Source organism: Pteropus medius, unplaced genomic scaffold, assembly GCF_902729225.1.
Source record: "Pteropus medius unplaced genomic scaffold, Ma_sr-lr_union100, whole genome shotgun sequence".
In the NCBI taxonomy this organism is placed as follows: domain Eukaryota; kingdom Metazoa; phylum Chordata; class Mammalia; order Chiroptera; family Pteropodidae; genus Pteropus; species Pteropus medius.
In genome coordinates this window covers 2,498,774-2,517,816 of record NW_024342471.1, presented here as the reverse complement: position 1 = coordinate 2,517,816, position 19,043 = coordinate 2,498,774, and the positions used below count along the sequence as shown (strand labels likewise).

The following is a 19,043-nucleotide window of genomic DNA, read 5'->3' as shown; positions in this document are numbered from 1 at the left end:
GTTGATTGCTAAATGTTAACAGTCTAATCATAACACTGAATAAATGTATCTTTTTAAAAATGTGTTGTGTAAAGTTAGTCTACTCTGAAGCCATCTTAGTAAATGACCCCAACAGTGTGAAGTTACAATCCCTTTGGGGGATGCCAGTTCCATTTGAAATTTATTTACAACCTGCTTGGGTGCAGAAGCCATTGTCTTCAAAAACCCTGGTGTAGTTGAATTGACAGTTATTCTGTTATAACGTGAAGTTCACCGTTAAAAGGGTCACCCAAGCAGTCATGAAGTTTATTTGGTTATTAATGATTACTGGCATATACTATGCAATATATCTAAAATAAATTATGATGCCAGATAAAATTATAGATGGGGATGAAACTTGTGTATCATCCATTATAATATGTAATGAATAAACAATTTAATATACTCTTGGGGGGGGGAATCTTCCCTGTTTTAAGATTAAATATTTATATTGGTTTTCTTCCAGCACTTTTTCTACATTTAAGTCTTAATTTAACTGAAATGTGATTTAATATAAAGTAGGAATCTAACTTTTTTCCAAATAATTATCTCATTTTTCCCACACAATTCTTCCATTTCCCACCGCTATCAAATATGACTGCATCATATACTAAACATGAACTTTATCTTGGTTTTATTTCTATCCCTCCTGTTCTACTCTGCCAAAGTCATTACTGACCTAGGACCACTCTCGTTATTAAGCTCTGGAATGTGTTTTAAATTTTATAAGGGCAAGTCACTATTTCCTTCTCCCTGACCTTTCTGGTATTGATCCACATTATTTTATTTTATTTTCTTTCACATGGGTTAGCACATCCAAGATAACTTTAAATGATACTAGTGATGATAAACATGCTTATCTCAATTTCTGATTTCAATAGGTAGGCCTGACTTGTCTTTCACCACTAAGAATGATGAATGCTAACACTTCCAGCAGGGATACAGGTTGAATGACTGTATGTATCACCGTGGTTTTTATTAATAAAATCCACATGGACCCATAATGGATTTTATTAATACATTTTCTAATATATAATCATCTTTGAGTTCTTGAAATGACACAAAATGTATTGTTCTTTTATTGTATTATCTGTACCAGCATTTTCCCAAACAATGTTCCAAAGAACATTCCTCCTGGATGTTTACAGATAGTATTGTAAAAAAAAAAAAGTACAATAACCGTGTGCAGAGCTGGAAACGAAGGCCCTTTTTTCAAGAGTCTTGTGCATACTTGCGTTTTAAAAGATTACAAGGAGCCTTAAGTAGAGAAAAACGCTGAGCTTTAGCGCAATACTACCTGAACACATGTAAACTCAGCTCAGGGTTTTACACAACCCCAGGAAGAAAGAATTGGTCAGACTCTCCCTTTTGTAGTAACTCTGTCAGCATTTGACATTAAGATAAAATTGACTGCAAAATTCTCTTCTTTCTCAAAGCTCCAGAACAGTTTAAATGGTGCGTGTGTTCTCTTTTCTTTGAGGATGTGATACACTCACTGCCTAATCACTGGAGCCCAGGGCTTCTTTTAGGGATAAAAGTCCTTCGACACACTCTTGACTTTTCTTGTGATCACAACTATGCTCATGTCCCGTGCTCCTCCCCTCACTTATTCACAACCTGCTTACCCAACACTTCTCTGTGACAGATGGTGAGCCAGGGTGCTGTGGGTGCCATGGTGACCAGCACAGAGCTGAGTCTCTGCCTTTAGAGAAGTGACACCTCTAGTACAAAAGATGAGCTCTTGCAAACTCAAAAACATGAGAGGAAAAATGAAAAGCTCGACAGAAAAATTCACAGATAAAACTGAGGAAGATTCCCATGAATAGAGAAAAAAAGATGATGAGATAAAAAACAGAAGAGGAAAGCAGAGCGAGAGTTCAGGAGGTCCAAAGAAAGAGTTCAGGAGGTCCAACATTCTAGAAGTTCCAGAAAGAGACAAGCATGAATGGAGGGGAGGAAGGCATTTGAGAAATAATTTGAAATCATTTCCCACCTCTGAACACCTGAGATTCCAGCATGAAAACACCCTGAACGCCCAACCGGGGATATAAACAAACCACCAAGGGGCAGGGGACGAGGTTTCGGACACTGGAACGATGAAAAGACCTCACGGCTTCTGGAACTCTAGCATGTGTTCTACTGGAGTTTCAAAAGGAGGAGACAGGGACCAAGCACCTTCCAGGACTGAGAATGGACAGGAGGGAGCAAAGAGAACCTGGAGACTGGTTTGGAAGCAATGGTCAAGGGTGAGGCTGGTCAAGAGTGGTGGCCGCGAAGACCCAGAGGACAAACCCAAGATTTTGTTGTGAAGGTGGGACAGAATGGTGGGCTGTCCATGGGGAACTGGGGAAAGCAAAGAGTCAAGGATGTCTGCAGGGTTTCTAGCTTAGAAACTGAGGTGTTTGTGCCACTGAGTAAAAGGAGGGTGACAAGAGAAGGAACTGGCTTGGCGGACAAGGAGGGAATCAAACATTTGGCGGTTTCTTCCTTTACAGTTTGAGATGTTTTGTATAACGGCAAATGGAGAGGGCAAGTCAGGGGCAGTATCTGTAAGTCACCACCCTAACAGCTGTTAGCTGATTCCGTGGATGAGATGATCTAGGGGATGAGCAAGTGGCAAGGAGGAGACTCAAGATCAAGTTCTGATGAGCCCAACAGAGCTTACGGTCAGAGGAATTAATTTTAGTTATTTATGCTTTTCTGGAAAACCATTATTATTATTCATTTTAATTTGGGAGGAGGGAGTATAGATTTAACTCGTCCTCCCTGGACCTACAGTTTTATTCTTCTATTTGTGCAAGCAGTCCCTTCTAATCTAATTGGCCTTGCCAGAAGTCTGTCTACATGTTATTCTCCAAAGGACCAGCTTTGGGATTTGTTACTTCTATTTGTTTCATATTTCTTGTATCTTTATTAAGTCTTTCCACCTGCCTTCATTGGGCTCATTTTTATTGTTTTTCTAGTTTCTGGAGCTAGCTCTTCATGTACTTCATTGGCCTTTAAGGTAATAAATTTCCTCAAGGACAACTCTGACTACTCTGTAAAGTGTGATTAGTGCTGTTACTATCGTTTTTTAAATTATCAGCAATTGTGAAGACGTTCCAATTTCATCTCTGACTACAAGTTATTTATAACAGTGAGGTTTTTGTCTTTTGTTTTGTTTTTTAGCTTCTAAGTGAGCTGGGGATTTTATTCACCCTTTTGTTGGTTTCTAAGATAACTGAATGATGGTAAATACTATTTCTCCTTTTTAGAGCTTAATACATTTCACTAAATGAACATTCTTACAAGCCTTCTACACACCCAACCTGGTGTGGAGACTACTGGCCAACTTTTAGTGAAATGAGTAAATTAAGAATAATCCTGGATATTTTCACATATCTTAATTTGTAATGATATATGGGCTCCAATTATGCAAGAATTCACTTTATTTGTACATCATGTTCTAACACAAAGAAGCAGATTTAGTGTTATAGCTTAAGTTCTATTTAGGCTATATGGGTTTTGAAAACCATCTCAGCCACTTACTAGCTGTGTGATCCTGGACAACTAACTACATCACTGTGTCTCCCCTTCGTTAGCTGTTAAATGAGGGTAGCACCGATACCTACCTTAATTTATAATAATACGGTAAGTGTTATGTAAAGCACCGATGCAGAGGCTCAGCAAGGGCTGCTTGTTATTGAATAATTACAGAATATTTCACAAGGCAAAACAAAAACAACTGGAAATGCTCTTGTGTTATTAATTTGCTTTAGAAATGTTACTGGTTCTCTATTATATGATTGGCTCTTACATATGCTCTGTAGACACACAATGTGTCTTCTATTTGTGTGTTCTGTCTGTGGTTTTCAGAATTCCATGCTGCTAATAATCTTTTATAATATCATCATCAAAGTCTTGAATGTCTTTACTGTCATCACTTAAAGAGGTAAGCAGCTTAAAGTTCTATGCAAGGACCAGCACTGACTAGTAGGACTCTGGCCTCCCCACAGATGTGCAGAACTTGGCTTGGCCCGGGGAGCCATGTCTCCGTCAATGCCAACGAATCCTCCAGCAGCCTCTCCCGCCTGCCAATCTGGAAGTATTTTTGAGTCTCACCTAAAGCAGGGGTCCCCCACTCCTGGGCCATAGACCGGTACCGGAACCAGGCCACACAACAGGTGAGCAGTGGGTGAAGAAGCAAAGCTTCATCTGTATTTGCAGCTACTCCCCAGCGCTAGCATTACTGCCTCAGCTCCATCTCAGATCATCAGGCATTAGAGTCTCATGGGAGCAAAGGTTGGGAACTGCTGACCTAAAGGATTCAGGTTCTCAGTATTTCAATTTATACGCAGGAGACTTGTCATGACCTCAAAAGTTAAGAACTACTGACACCACCATCTTACATCCTCTCAAAGTTTGAAATCTTATAGCGCTTCCCCTACACATCAGTGACAAATGTGTCTTTGGCATACCTTGACGGCAAGTCACTTCCCAATCTCTGGGTCTAAAAAACCCTTAAATAATTCCCTGGCACAAAGCAAATAAAGTTTAAACTATCAGACTATTCTTACTTTAAAAAGCCCCAAAACTATCTCCTAAAGTCTGTATAAATGTTCAAACAGCCCAAGAGGCTGTGTCCCTCGGTGGTGGAAAGAGGGGAGGTTTTTACTGTCCACCACTGGGTGGTCTCGGGATACTTACAGCATGGCGATGCCCCAGTGCTTCCCTGCTCTCTCTCCCGCTGCCTGGAAACCAGAGAGGCCAATGAGGGCCACCGTGGGCGTTATGGTCAGGGGCCCGATGTATTTCAGCAGAGCACCGGGCAGGCCTAGGAGGCCGATGACCACTTCTATCAGTGAGGACATGATGATAGCCCCCTGGATCTGGAACAAGAGAGAGCACAGACATGACAGTAAGCTGCTCATACATCACATACTCAAAGTGTAACCACAACCGATAATTCTGCAAGGCACTGAGTTATAAAACAGGCAGGACACAGCTGAAAAATTCCCAGGAATTCCAAAAGAAACCAACGGGTGTGACTAGGGCCTATCAAACTTAAGTATGCCCTGACTAAAGTAAGAATGTTATAGAAATGGGCACTGGATACAAAGCCAACTTGCCATTTCCATTGATAAATGAGACAGATGTAATTCATAATTCCTATTTAAGACACATGGCATTCAAAACCAGCCTCAAAGGAACACTGCAGTATAAAGCTTCTTGACTTTAAAAAGTGAGCCCCTGCAGCACATTTAAAAGATAGTGTTATTGACAAAAACTCTGAAGGAATGTTTCTCCTGTGCAGAACGGCTGTGCTGGTTCTAAACTAGTGGTGAATGATCTTACAGGCTCTGAAAGATCTGGGTAAACTGTCAGTCATTCTTCAAGGCTGAAGACTCCCAGACCTATTCGAGTGCACTGTAGTAAACAATTATCTTTAATTCTTTCCACAAATACAGGCAAATACGGAGTCCAGAATGACAGTTGTGCTGCCTGCTGACAAGCCTCTGTTGCTCCATCCAAGGGAGCCACGCCCTTTGGCTGGTTAGGCTGGAGGGTGTAAGTGGGCAGGTCTGTGGGTGCACCAGAGGAAAGAAGGAGGGAAATGAAGGGTGATCCTATCTGGTTGAGTAAAGCATTTCCACGTGCTTTATTTCGTAAATTTAGTTTAGTTACACTAACCTAAGTTTAGTTGAATAGAAGTAAACATGTCAGTAGATGAAAAGAAGGGCTTAGTGCAAGCAACTGCAGCTTCTTGGGCACAACTAACACTGAAGCTGAGCGGAAACACAAAGAAGCCACAAGCAGACAATGTTCATCTTTTACCTCGCGTATCCGGGGATACCAGATGTGCTCTGTGTGTAACAGTTCTGTTGTTCCATTGGCAACTGAAACATCTTGAAAACAAAAACAAAGACAAAATTTTTCTTGGAGTGACACTGATGTTTCATAGGACACACTCATTTTACTCTTTTTAAGAAGAATTTCCTCCTTCTTTTAAGTATATTTGTACCAATACCCATCCCTAAAATTCAACAGTACGGCTTACCATACTGAAAGGTGGGTTCCCCAGTGCTAATTTAACCAAATTTATTCATCGACTGAGAGCTCCCAGCATGTCAGAAGCTGACTGAACTGGTGATGCACGTTGCTAGTGGCAGCCTCACACAAAGACCAACCTGTGCAAGCAGCTCATTGCAATGCCCAATAGCAAGGTTGCCTAAGGTTGTGAAAACCTAGATAAAGCAGAGAGCCTTCTCCAGTTCCTAAATCCAATCAGTGGTCACAAAGTAACTCCTAGGAGCAAGGAAGGAAATGAAGGTTGGAAAAACTTTGCTCCCAGAACTTAAAAATGGAACAGTATTTTAAGAGTACAACAGGTCTGGTTTTCTCAAACCCCCTATCTCATCTTTTCCTGACTTTATAGGGTTACTTAAGGATCTTTGCAATCACTAAGCGGGGAGGAAGGGGATGAAAGTCATTTGCAGAAAACCAAAGCAGCCAGATCCTTAAAAAAGCAGAGATGTTTCAGAGAAGGGATGCTGATGCGACAAAGAGAATGATTACTGGTGGTTCATAAAATCCACTGAAAGAAAGAGGCAGAAAAATAGCACAAATATTTTTCTCTTCATTCCCATACTTATCAATTTCATTAGCATAGAGAAATGAGGTCCCTTCTGGTCCTTACTTGCTCTGGGATTAGGGATGAACGAGTGGATAGAAAGAGAGAGACAGAAACACGATCCACAGATTGGAGTGTTCTAAGCTGTTGGTTTGTATGTTCTGTGCCTAATTCCAGAAAGGATTTAACACTGCTGAGGGCAACATGTCCAGGCCTCCCTTTTATCACCTGCATTAAAGGACCCCAATGACATATGTGGAAATAACTGCAATTACCTGTGGTGTTACATTTCCATTTATCTAAAGACAGGATGGCTCGAGCAGGGGCCAGAAATGCAAAAGCACTGGCCTGAAACAGGGGTAACCTAAAAGAAACGAGACCAAAACCATGATCACGGCATCAGGAACTACCGAGGTAGTTCACTATTTGACAGCTTAACAGTCTTTTCCATAGACAAACAGCCCATGAGTAAATGCAGGCACACCTGGAAGAAAGAACCCCCAGTCCGCAAAGATCTCTTCTCCATGCAGCCAGGGCCGCTGGCTTCTCCGTCCTCCCCTCCTGCTGCTCTCCCCCCAGGGTGGGCCACAGGGGAGCCCTACAGTTAGCACCAGCACCCAACACTGGCCCCTGCCATCGCCGCCTCTCCCCTTGGGGGTAGGGGATGTTGGGCATTTGGGCATCTCCTTCCTGCTGAGCTGTGCGCTCCTCATTAAACATCAGTGTACGTCTTCTATTTCACCACCCTCCACCTCATCCTCCCTTTCAAATTTTTATCGGTTATTACAGAAAACATTTTTATCTTCCTCTATTGTTCCATTTTATAAGTTAAAAACTGCCCTAAATCATAGAAGATAAGCATTAAGATCACATTAGTGATCTAGATCTATTGAGGAAAAGGAAAGCTGTAAGTTACAAATCAACAGTAGATATAATATTCCTCTGAATCGTAAGAAAGACTCGAAAAGTGTTCTAAACCTTATTTTTAAAGAACCTAGGAAGTTCAGACTCTCCTTAAGATCTCCTGCCCACAATCCTTAAAGTAAACGTGGAAACACTAAGATGCCATCAATTATATTATAGATACATCATATTAACTTGAACTCTTGAACTACTTAAATTCAAAAGATTTTGCCATTTTTTATTGGATATGTAAAGCATTTCAGCTACAGTTGTATTAAGATGGCTTTATGGGCTGAGAACTTGATCTTAACTTTTAACATTATTTTCAGGGTAAAATATAAAACTGGCCTCTGTTTGCAGAGCTAGGAGCTCCCAGACATCCAGATCCTTCTTAAATACCACCAAGCAGCCTTGTTATCGGTGTCCTGGCCAGCGGGAGGGCAACCCGGCTTGCTTCCCCTGAGCTGACAGCTTGTCCTGCCCTGACTGAAACAGGAACTGTTCTGAGAAACAGAATGGCGTTGGCTGAAGGGCAAGCAGCTGCTTTACGAGCCTAGAGTCAGCACACACCATTCTGAGCCAGATGAGAACCAAGATTCTCTTGTTCTCCTGCCCATTTTTTATCATGCAATGACATCAACTGAGAATAAGCAGGCTGATGGCTTTAAGACACAGGGGCAGGCTGCACAGTACAGACCAGATACACTGCTGGCAGCCACTCATATGGGCATGCCCTCCACCAACCATCCATTTATAATTACCTGTCGGAGGGACCCAAGGTATAGTACCATCAAAAGTGCAGGCGAAGGTCACCTGAAGTGGGAATGTATATCAAAAGGGAAAACAGTTTCATTTACACAAGCTCCTTAAGCACGATTTTTCAGAAATGGACAGAAAAGGTAAAGGGAGGTCAGCATCTAGTTAGGAATGGATGCAATCTCAAATGGTCCAAACAGCATTGTTTTACTGTTGTTTCAGATTTCAGGCAGTGCATCCTAGGGCAATGTAATATGGATTTCACTTAGAGAGCTCGTCCTTGGGGACATTGCAATCAACGCTGCATTGGTGATACCTTTGATATGAGAGAGTGAAGACTGGCTCTGGGTGCCACTCCTGGTGGCATTGACTATTCTCAACCTTGGTGTGAACCTGACCACTGCCCGGGCACCTTTTGGGGCAAGCAGTTTATGGCTTCACCATGGCCAAGGGCCTTGAGAGATCTGATAAAAAGAAGCTCACTTTCAAGCAACCAGGACCCTGCTTCCTTTTAAAGTGGGTGATAACAGGAAATCTCCACATGTGCTGCCCTAAACAAGGTCTCCCGAGATGTGGAAGGCTGCGCTCGCCAGCTTACACTTTCATTGTTCAGACACGCACACTGCCTGCCAGCAGCAGTAGTGGCTGAAGGACAAGTGGCCGCTTTACAGTAAACAGCAGTCAGTACCCCAGAAGTTAAGTGTGGTCTCCTTTACTGGCAGCATAAATCAATGGCTTGAGTGAAATATTCTTAGGGAAAGTTGCCACAAGAACAAATGACTCTATTAAATAAAAGCTTCTTAAATCACAAGCAACAAAGCCAATTTTCCAAAAGAAAGACTGAGCATGATACAGCACTTGATATTCTCATCTGATAAAGCAGCTTTTTCAGGCACTTCCCAGCATGAAGCTGGTCAATCTTAGGGATCTTTCCTCTACATCTCACTCACAAGAGCACCAACCTCATCTCCCCGGAGCCCTCAGACAGACAAAACTACCTGCTCTTTTATTCTGTACTGACAACTGGAAAGGAAACAAATATTGTGCCCTTCTTTACACCAGGGTTTGGTGAACTGGCTCGTGAGCCAAATCTGGTGAACAACCTGTTTTTGTGAGTCAAGTTTTACTGGGACACAGCCACCTCGTTTATTTACGAGGTATCTACAGCTGCTTTTATGCTGCTATGGGACAGTCAAGCAGTCACAACAGACCACAGAGCCTAAAATATTTACTACTTGTCTCTTTACAGAAAAAGTTTGCCAACATTGTGTACAAGGAAAGCATATCTTAAATATGTGAAGAGATGGTGAATTTTTGCAGATGAAAGTTTTTAAACTTACTAGCCATCACCAAATGTCGTGATGCATTCCCATGTCAGGTTCTAGCCTCAGGACAGCAGAAGAACCCAATCATCCCCAGACAAGTTCTTAATTTGTTCAACCCTGCTGGAGGTGCCTCATTTCCTCCTCAGTAACCAAGTGACCCCAATCCCTTCCCTGGCCTCGCCTCTTACTGGCCCCTTCACACACCTGCACTCCAAGCAAAACAGTCCGGGTTCTTGCCTCTGGGCCTTTGCTCATCCCTTCTGTCATCAACTCAGTTCTAATATTCAATTTTCATTTATCATTCAAGGCACAGAGCAAATACCACCTTCTCCAGGAAATATTCCAGGGTCTACTTCTTAGGATTTGTAATGTGTTCCCCTACTACTTAGGAGTGTGTGACCATAATTTCTATAAGCCACCCCCCAAGTCGCCAGAAGCTGCTTCATGATTCCTTGGAGTTACTAATTAAAAATGGAGATTTCTGCATTTACCCAATCTTGGTTAATCAAAGTTGCAGGTGGGGTCCTTGAATCTGGATTTTTGAACAATGACTTCTGGGTGAAGCTGAGGCACGAGGCACCACAAAGACTGACAATCCCATGAAGGGATTTATCATTCTGGTCACTTGAGAAACATCTGCTTGACAGAGGTACAATTATAGGCAGGTACAATGATGGAAAAACAACCCCTGGCCCCTTGAAGGGTTTCTGTCATGTGAAGGAGACTAATCACAGCCACACATAAAGTGCAGGGATGTGGACGGTGCAAGGTGCTGTGGACTCTGTAGGAGAAACAATTAAGCATAAGGACGAGAAGCATATCATCACATATGCAAGGGATTATGAGCAGTTCCGGCCAAGAGAAGAGTATGTGCAACACAAGGGTCACAGACCCCAGGAATCCTAGAGAACTGCAGACACTTTACTGTGGGTGGGAACACAGGGACTAATGTGGTAATGATCAGAGGGGACCTCTGGCAGACCCTGCATTCTTCCTGCAGGCAAGGAGGAAACTACTGAAGGATCCTGAAGGCCTTCTGACAGGCAGGCGGTGGCCCAGCTCAGTTTACAGTCTTTGTTTGGCTGACTCCACTAATCCTGTGGTGTTGGCTCAAATAGCCTGCCATCCCAGGGTCCTCTCCACATGCACCTCGGCCTCTGTCCCCTCCCTTCAGGGCACTGAGGCGGTCTGCGTGCAGACCTGTTCAGCTCCCCATTGGTTGGAATTGCCCTGACAGCAGGAACTGGGACCGTTTCACCCATCACTGTCTCCCTGGCACCAACTTTTGCTTAATAAATAATGAATAAATAAATTGAAGGCGCTATTTACAAATAATATTATTTGAAATTTTATCGAACTAGAAATAAGAGGTTAAGGTCTTTCTGCCATGTTCATTTTAACTACAAATGTGGGAGAGGACTTTTAGATTAAAAGCACTGGGTAGAGAATAGAGAGTAAAAGGTATATGAATTTTCAAGACAAAACCAGGTAATAACGACAGACCCCAGGGGCTTGCAATCCTCCTCTGGTGCCATCAGGGGAAAGGTCTTAAAAAGTTTAAGAGGCGATAGTCCTAGGAGCAGCAGCATAAGTGTGAAATATATCTATCTATCCAGAACCAAACCATTTAAAGACGATGAACAAAAACATAATTCATCAAGATAGAGTGCGAACTCGGTGCCTGGCTTCCTTAACCTAAAGAAAGCAATCAAGCTGGACACAAAACTCTTCACTGCCAAATAAACCTGTACTTGAGTCTAAACTGCAGCACAATTTTAAAACAATCTCTAAGAAATGTAAAGCAAGCTTGGCTCTGATGAGCTGTAGTTTCATTTTTGAATTTGCCATCAGGAGTGTGTGTCCTAAGTGCCTTTAAAGAAAAGCAAAACATAATTTGTTAAAACTCTTCTCTTGACTGATAATATTTTTCAATTGTTTATTGTATGTATATACCAATCTGCCAGCTGAACTGTTGGAAAGCAGCTTGCAGAGGTGGTACACTTTACCCAATCATTTTAGCAGCCATCCCCCGAGAATAAGCATTTTCTGTTCCATCACTGCCTCCCTCTTATCACACCCAAGAAATGTGACACTAATTTAATAATGTAACCTAATATTATGGCCAAATTTAAATTTGTTTATAAAAGTGCTTATAACTGCCCCACTCCTCCAATCTAATCAGAGTTCCTATATTGCGTATGGTTATCACGTGTCATGTTTAGAACCAGGCTAAACACTTTTGGCAAGGAGACTGCTGGGGTGGTGTGTGCTTCTTATAGCATGACATCAGGAGGCCTGTCACCTCAGATTGTCCAACAAAGTGGGAATTCTGGGTTTGGGTAGTGACTGCTGGAACTTCCCATTTTAAAAGTACCTTTTCCTTTTTGTAATTCATAATCCCTAGGGTAATTCTTAGACTGTGCAATTATTATATTACCACTAGCTTATTAACATTCTTACATACTGGGCTTAAAATTTTGAGTTTCCAATTTTATTATTCTATCCATATCTATTAGTGTCCTTTTGTAAAAAACAGCTTTCCTTTTTGTCCCAACTGTATCACTCTTTTTCTTCTTGGAAATTCACTACAGGTGCATGAATTCCTTCCTATTTAGTTCTATATTCACTTCCATGACTATTCTTTTCAATAATTAAATTGTCCCAACTTGCCCAAAGCAGCCAGTTGAGCAGGTTCCCATTCTTTTTGACTTAACTCCCTTCACACCCCCTCTTTTTGAGCAGTTCCTTGCTTTCTGGCACAAGATGTTCTCGGGTCAACTTGTACTTTTCTCAGCTGTAGCCCTGGAGTCAACCACTTCTCTAAGGAACCCTGGTTCATTTTGATAGAAAACGGTATTTAGAAACCAAGATCTGAGCACTAGGTGGGCTCACTGTTCCTAGGTGTCTTTTAGTGAATAGAGATACAATTTCTTTTGAATCATGGGGTTGTAACGATACCTCCAGTTCAATCCAACACCACTGGATTACCTTCTTTCCGTATTCGTATCTCTCCTTCTACACTGACCATCCTGATTTCTCACACCATCAACATACTTATTCATTTGTTCTATCCTACGATAAATATCATAACACAGTTCCAGAATTATACCAATATTACTACTAACAAGACTACAAAGTATAAGATTTCAATTTTTTTTTTCTTTTTTGTCCTTAGAAGATATCCCATTCAAGGTGTACGAAATACTATGTTCTAAAGTCTGTGAATTAATTCTTTTCCTCTCTGTGTTTAGCAATTTGACATATAATTAGGTTCACTTGCTTCTGTTCATATTCAATTTTAGGGTTTGCTTTTCTTCATTCTTTCAGACAATGTTCTGAATATGTCGAACACTTACAGGTTAGAAATCAAACCATATAAAAGGATATAACAGGAAAAGTCTCACTCCCATTCCTATCCCTTCCGACCCATTCCCACTTACCCACTATAGTTAACCATTTTTTTAATTTCCCACTTATCCTTGTTATTTTTTCTTACCAAAACTATATATATGCACATACATACTTTTTTCAACTTGCTTTTTCAATATATCCTGAAACTCGCTCTATATCGGTTCAGAGAAATTCTTCTCATTCTTTCTTAGGGCTGCATAGGACTCCATTGTGTGATATTCCATAGCAGCCAGTCTCTTACAGATGGCGATCTAGGCTGTTAACATTTTGCCATTATAAATTACACAGCAATATATTATTTTGCATTTGTGGTCATGTATCTTCAGGCCAAATATCTAGAAGCAGGGTTACCGGGTCAAATGGTAAATGCATATGCAGTCTAGATATTATAAAACTCCTCTTCACAGGGGTTGATTCCTGCATTTGGATCTCTAATCCATTTTAAGTTGATGCAAAGAAAACTGAACTAAAGGCAAGTGTAACCTTTACCTTCAAGTTCATGTTATTCTGGTTTTACAGATAAATACTAAAAATTATATGAACCATCTTGTCAGCACTTTCAATTACAGAGACTCCTGGAGAACCTTGGTGGGAAGCAGCTGACTGGTGCCTCTCCCCTCCCAAGTTATAGCCCACAGCAGGCAGCTTTGTCCAGACAGAGCACAGGAATTTCACAGGGCTAGTTTATGATTTTGATAACTTCCTTTTCAAACACGATAGCATCAACTATTTCAGGTCAAGGGCTGTTAGCCTAAAATGCTTTTATTACTTAAAGATCTAGCCAGTCAGAGAGGCATGAAGGAATTCCTTGGGATGTGGCAATGTTCTCTTGGTTACAGTTACATAACTGTACACACAGGTAAAACTTCATAACTGTACATGTAAAAAGGCATATATGTTATTGTATGTCAATTTCCCCTCAATAGATATGATTTAAATTACGTCTATTAAGTAAGTATCTTTCTGGGAGTGGAAAAGGGGGGAGGACAACAAATTCTTTAAAATACTCGTTGTGTTAAACAGTTAATTAAAAACACAAAATTTAAAAAGAGAATAGTTTCCCTCCTGGTTTTGGTGAGAAGCTCTGTCCTCTAGGCCCACGTAATTCTGCTCTAATCCTGCACAGCTTTTGCCACGACAGTCACCTGTCTGAAAAGGATAAAAGGGGAGAGGCGGTCGGCTATGAGGAAGAGCAATTCACAGCATGTGGGAATGTGCAGGCAAGTGGGATGTGACGGTCAAAGGGAAAAAAAGAAAGACTATGGAGAACTATATTCATTAACCCCACAGATACTAAGAGGACCCTGTCGGTCTCCTAGTTCCCGGGAGCATCAGAAATATTAACAGAGAAACAGTGTGTTAGCTGAAGGGGGAGATCATCCAGAAAAGCTAAAGTTGAAGGAACAAAAGTGACGGCAGTGTGGCCACGGAACACACCCAACCGCCCAGGACATGCTGCTCCATCGGGCATCCCAGCCCTAGCCCACTGAACCCGCCTCTGGCTCCCCTGTGCGTGCCTGCCTGCCTGCCTCCTTCCTTCCGGAAGGTTCACCAAAATAAGAGTCAAAGGCAAGTGTGGACAGGTGCTAAGCATTATCTCATTTGACGCTAACAATTTTATTATTACTACCATTTACAGATGAAGGAAGGGGACTCTGAGAGATCAGACAGTTTGACCACATGAAAATGGTAGAACGATAGCAATGCCATCTTTAAGGTCAGAGCTTCCCAACGCAGTTGGTTAGGGGAGCAAGGCAAAGCTCCCTCCTCCAAGGTCATTACCTCCAGGTTCTCACCGGCCCCATTTCTTTAATATACTATATAAAAAATTATGAGTCGAATGAACAGTAATTTTTTAATTTGGTGGGAAAAACCCACAACTTGTTACTGTGTGCCTGCATGATATCACAGAATGTGAAGTCACTTATACAATAATTTTGGCAAAAATGTTCACCCTGCATCAACTATGCCTCTGGCCCCATCTTCCAGTTTCCAACAAATAAGGGGGATTGTGGAACAAATCAAATGCCACCACAAGGACACAATTGGACAAATTCAGACCACAGGACACTTGACAAGACAACTGGCCTAGACTCCTTAAAAGGGTGGTAATATGGAGGAAAAAGGTGGGAATTGTTTATTGTTGAGACCAGAGAGACGCAAAAACAAATGCACCACATGAACTTGACTGGATCCTGGTTCAAGGAAGTGGAGGGAAAAGTCGTAAAAAATATTTTAGGGACAACTTGGGAAATTAAATATAGCCTGCACATTAGATGACATGATAGAACGGCTGTTGTGGTAAATGGTTATACAGGAGACCCTCATTCCCAGGACAGTATGCAGGGGTGAGCCGGCATGCTATCTGCAACTTTAAAGTTCAAAATAATGCATGAAAGTCTAACCAATGTACTGTATACTTGAAACTAATAATAAAATATTTTTGAATGCATGTAACCTACACTTATATACAGGAAAAAGAATTTGGGGTTAAACTCCAGTCTCCGCCAACTCAATCTAAGTATTGCATTTTTCCATTCTGCTAAGTTTTATCAATAGCTAACTAGAGTTCAAAGCACCAGACTTGAGACTTTGAGGTATCACTGTACTCAGCGAGCACGCAGTGTGTACCAGGCCCCCAGAGCCCAAGGAGATGGAAGACGGGAGCTCTCTCCTCAGGGTGGACAACTCAGTTACACGCCAGGCTGCTGCACTGGCTACAATGACCCTTTTGCTGAAAACTTTACCTTTTCTCAGCAAAGGAAGGTTGTGTGTGTCTATAACAGGCCTGTGATGGCCAGGAGACGCTCCCCTGGGAGAGGCCACCCTACCTGCAGTCTTTTCGTTTGCTTAAGCGCTCACAGTGATGCTTCCAAAAGGCTCCTGGAGCAAAAGGCTGTAGGTGGCCCCCCAAACACAGCACCTACCACACCTCAGGGAAGGTCAGCATGGCAGGTGAAGGGCAGGATCCTGGAGGGCCCTCCTTCACCCCCAGCTCTGCAATGACACCTGGGGTCAGGGGCGGGGACTCTGGGAAACTGGGAGCTGTTACCAAGACTTAGTCTCTGTTGGGAAAGGCAAAGGCAGCCAAGGTGATGCATCCGCTGAGTCCTCCCTGCAGCTAAGAGGAGACTGCTGCGGGCTAGCACCCCTGCCCAGATCAGGGTTTCCAAGGCTTTATTCTAATTCCTGGAACAGACCCAAGCGGTGGTGGGGCTGACATCACTAATCAAACAGAACCACAGATTGCTGAAACCTCATTCAAGGGAACTCAGTGAAGACTTGGTTGAAAGTGAGGACAGGAGAGCAAGGTCAAAGGGGAGGAGGAAGGAGAAAAAGGTGAGAGAAGGAGAAGGTGAAAGAAGCAGGTATGGCAGAAAACACCCACTCCCCTGCAGGCAGAGGCTCAGGGAAGCACTAAAGCCATGGAAGTCACACGAGTGGGGCTGAGACCCACAACCTCCATTTCAAAAGCAGTCACGGTCCCCGAAGGAAAGGAGCTATTACTCTCGTGCCAGGGGAGAAGTGCAGTGAAGGAAGGAGGGTCTGCGGCCTGCGCTGGACCAGACGCATTTGTGTGGCCTCAGCCCAGCCCGTGGGAAACATGCCCCCGAAGGGGCGTTTGTGACATAGTGACATCTTATGTCAGCTGGCAGTCTGAGCTCGTGCTCAGGTCTGCAGAGGCACATGTCTGTGTTCCTTTCCTGGTTTCCCTATCGATTCTGGTTATTTTTATGGCATGAAACAGATGTCCAGAAACAGCATGCCCCTCTTCTCCAGGGTGCCTGTGTGAAATGAGGAGGGAGGAGGAAGGATGGCTTGGTCACAGCCAAATTGGGATGCTTACACTTTCTTCCTTTCTCTGCTCTAGACCTGCAGTTGTCTTAACTTCCTCAAAATAAAGGACCCACTCCACACAAGCATGGACCGTGGTTGATCTTTATGTCCCAGGCAGCTGCTGCATCCAGTGTGATACAGTATCGGGTGTGTGGCAGGTGGTAGGCAAATACACAAAGAAGTGTACAGAACTTACACACAGCACCATAAAACACTCTGAGTCAGAAAAGTCTGAAAATCTTAGAAATTGTGAAAGCTGACCATGAAAAGCTTTTTCTTCTGCTGCTCTAAGCCTAAGGGAATGAGTACTGAACTGCCCTAAAACACCCCCAAAAAATCAGAAATGCACAGGCCATCGGCGATCCTATGGCTGAGATACTGGGAATAAACCCCACTCTCGGCTACATTAGCACTTCGCTCCTGCTCTGCCCCACCCTAACGTTCCCTCTGCTCCAACTGCTTTATTGGTTTACTGGATCCTGTTGTGACCAGGAAGCAAACAACACAAGCCTGTTAAAATGACCATCCACAGCCTGTGATGAGGGTCGGTGTTAGCACTTAGCAAAACTACAACACTTTTCATATTACTCATATACTCTAACTTCCCAAACGTATTTTAGGATGTTTATAATAATCTGTAAAATCACAATAGGTCCATTAAAATAATGGCAAAATGTCATCCACAGGATACTTTAGGAAGAGTCTCCTCTCATTTTCACAAAAGGAAACAGAGCAGGAGAGGTCATCTGTCCAAGGTCGTAAAGCTGTGCAGGTCCCTCTAACTTCTCATGCTCGCTTGTTCCACTCCCCCATGTGTGAAAGAGAAGAAACCATCATTTGCCACATACTGTAAGCCACTGCTTTACAGTGAGAACTGTTCATTCTGACTGCCCATGGGATTACAGGTTAGAATTAAAATATCCAACAACTTGATTTAACCAGGGTTGACAATGTGGCTGACTATGGTTGATCTTGGCGTGAGACCAGGATACAGCCATACACAATGTGTATTTTACCATAACAGACATCTTCATTCCCTCTTCAGATCAACCAACAATTTTGAACTATAGGCACTGCCCCAAATTCTGATAGTCTGGGCTATAAGCTCCTTAATGAGCCAGCTGTTCAGGAAAAAACACATTTCCCCAGAGAATCAGTACCCTATGTAAGGATCCTGAGTCAGCCAACAAAAGATTTTTAGTACACTCCGGATTTGAAATACAGAGCCTTGAATACCATATCAACAGAATAAAAGATGCTGCCAGTCAAATTTAACTACCTGGCTCTAAAAAAATGGATCGAGTCCTCTTTGGAATGCGCAGAACACATCTCCTTCCTCTAGCAGGTCAATGATACCCCTCCCCATCCCTTCAGGTCTCCTGAGGAGACCCTCCCTTCTAATGTAAGGGATCTGCTCAGTGCAGTGGCTGCAGGACAGAGCTGGGGTTTTGAGAACTCCAAGAACTGGCCAGCGCCCACAGCCTCCAGTCCACGTGACTTCCTTCCATCAGCAGACCTGTAAGGGAGCCACCACTTCCCTTCCCAGGGTGGCGCCCATGCGCCAACCAGAATGCCCTAACGCTGCTCACAGTTCTGCCTATGTTCTCCTGTCCCCCAAATTACGGGCAGGCCTCCTGAGGTCCCTGAGGATTCTGAGTCATTGGAATACAGTCCATGACGCTCAAGCCTTCTGTAGTCAACTTGTTCCCCCAACGGGAAGGCAAAGCCCTTCCTCAGACTAAAACAGAGCAAAAGAGAACTCACATGCTTACTCTGCTGCCCTTCCCTTGAGGACAGTCCTGTCTCCACAGGCCCTACTCTGTGAGCAGAGCCCCGGGGTTAAGGAAGAGGCTGCAGTGTGAAGAGGGCGGAAGAAGGGACAGGAGAAGACAAAGCAAGTCTGCAGGAAGTGACAGAAAAGAACCGTTCCCTCCCTTCCTCGGCCAGCTCCACACCCATTTAAGCTGGGGGCAGGGAGGCAAAGGTGAATAAGCTAGAGGCCTGGAACCAAGGAGGGGAGCACAATCCAGTGGGAAAAGACACAAAAACGAAAAAAGACAAAGGAGAATAAGAGCCACAGAAGAAGAACGTACACAAAACGCATGTGTGGAAATTCAGAGGAGAGAACAAAGGAGGCTTGGGGAATCAGAGGTGCTTCACAGAGGGGGAGAGACAAGCCAGAC

At 43.0% G+C, this 19,043-nt stretch overlaps 1 protein-coding gene across 3 annotated transcripts in view; it reads right to left on the bottom strand.

Moving 5' to 3' along the window:
* Positions 1 to 19,043, bottom strand: part of SLC23A2 (solute carrier family 23 member 2) — a 110,780-nt gene that overhangs the window by 23,452 nt on the left and 68,285 nt on the right. For all 3 annotated transcript variants that reach the window (XM_039863783.1, XM_039863782.1, XM_039863784.1), the window contains 3 exons: positions 6,904 to 6,992; positions 5,833 to 5,903; positions 4,705 to 4,886 (listed from right to left, as the gene is read on the bottom strand). In XM_039863783.1, coding sequence (XP_039719717.1) covers positions 4,705 to 4,886; positions 5,833 to 5,903; positions 6,904 to 6,992 — 342 coding nt within the window. The remainder of the gene's footprint in view (positions 1 to 4,704; positions 4,887 to 5,832; positions 5,904 to 6,903; positions 6,993 to 19,043) is intronic.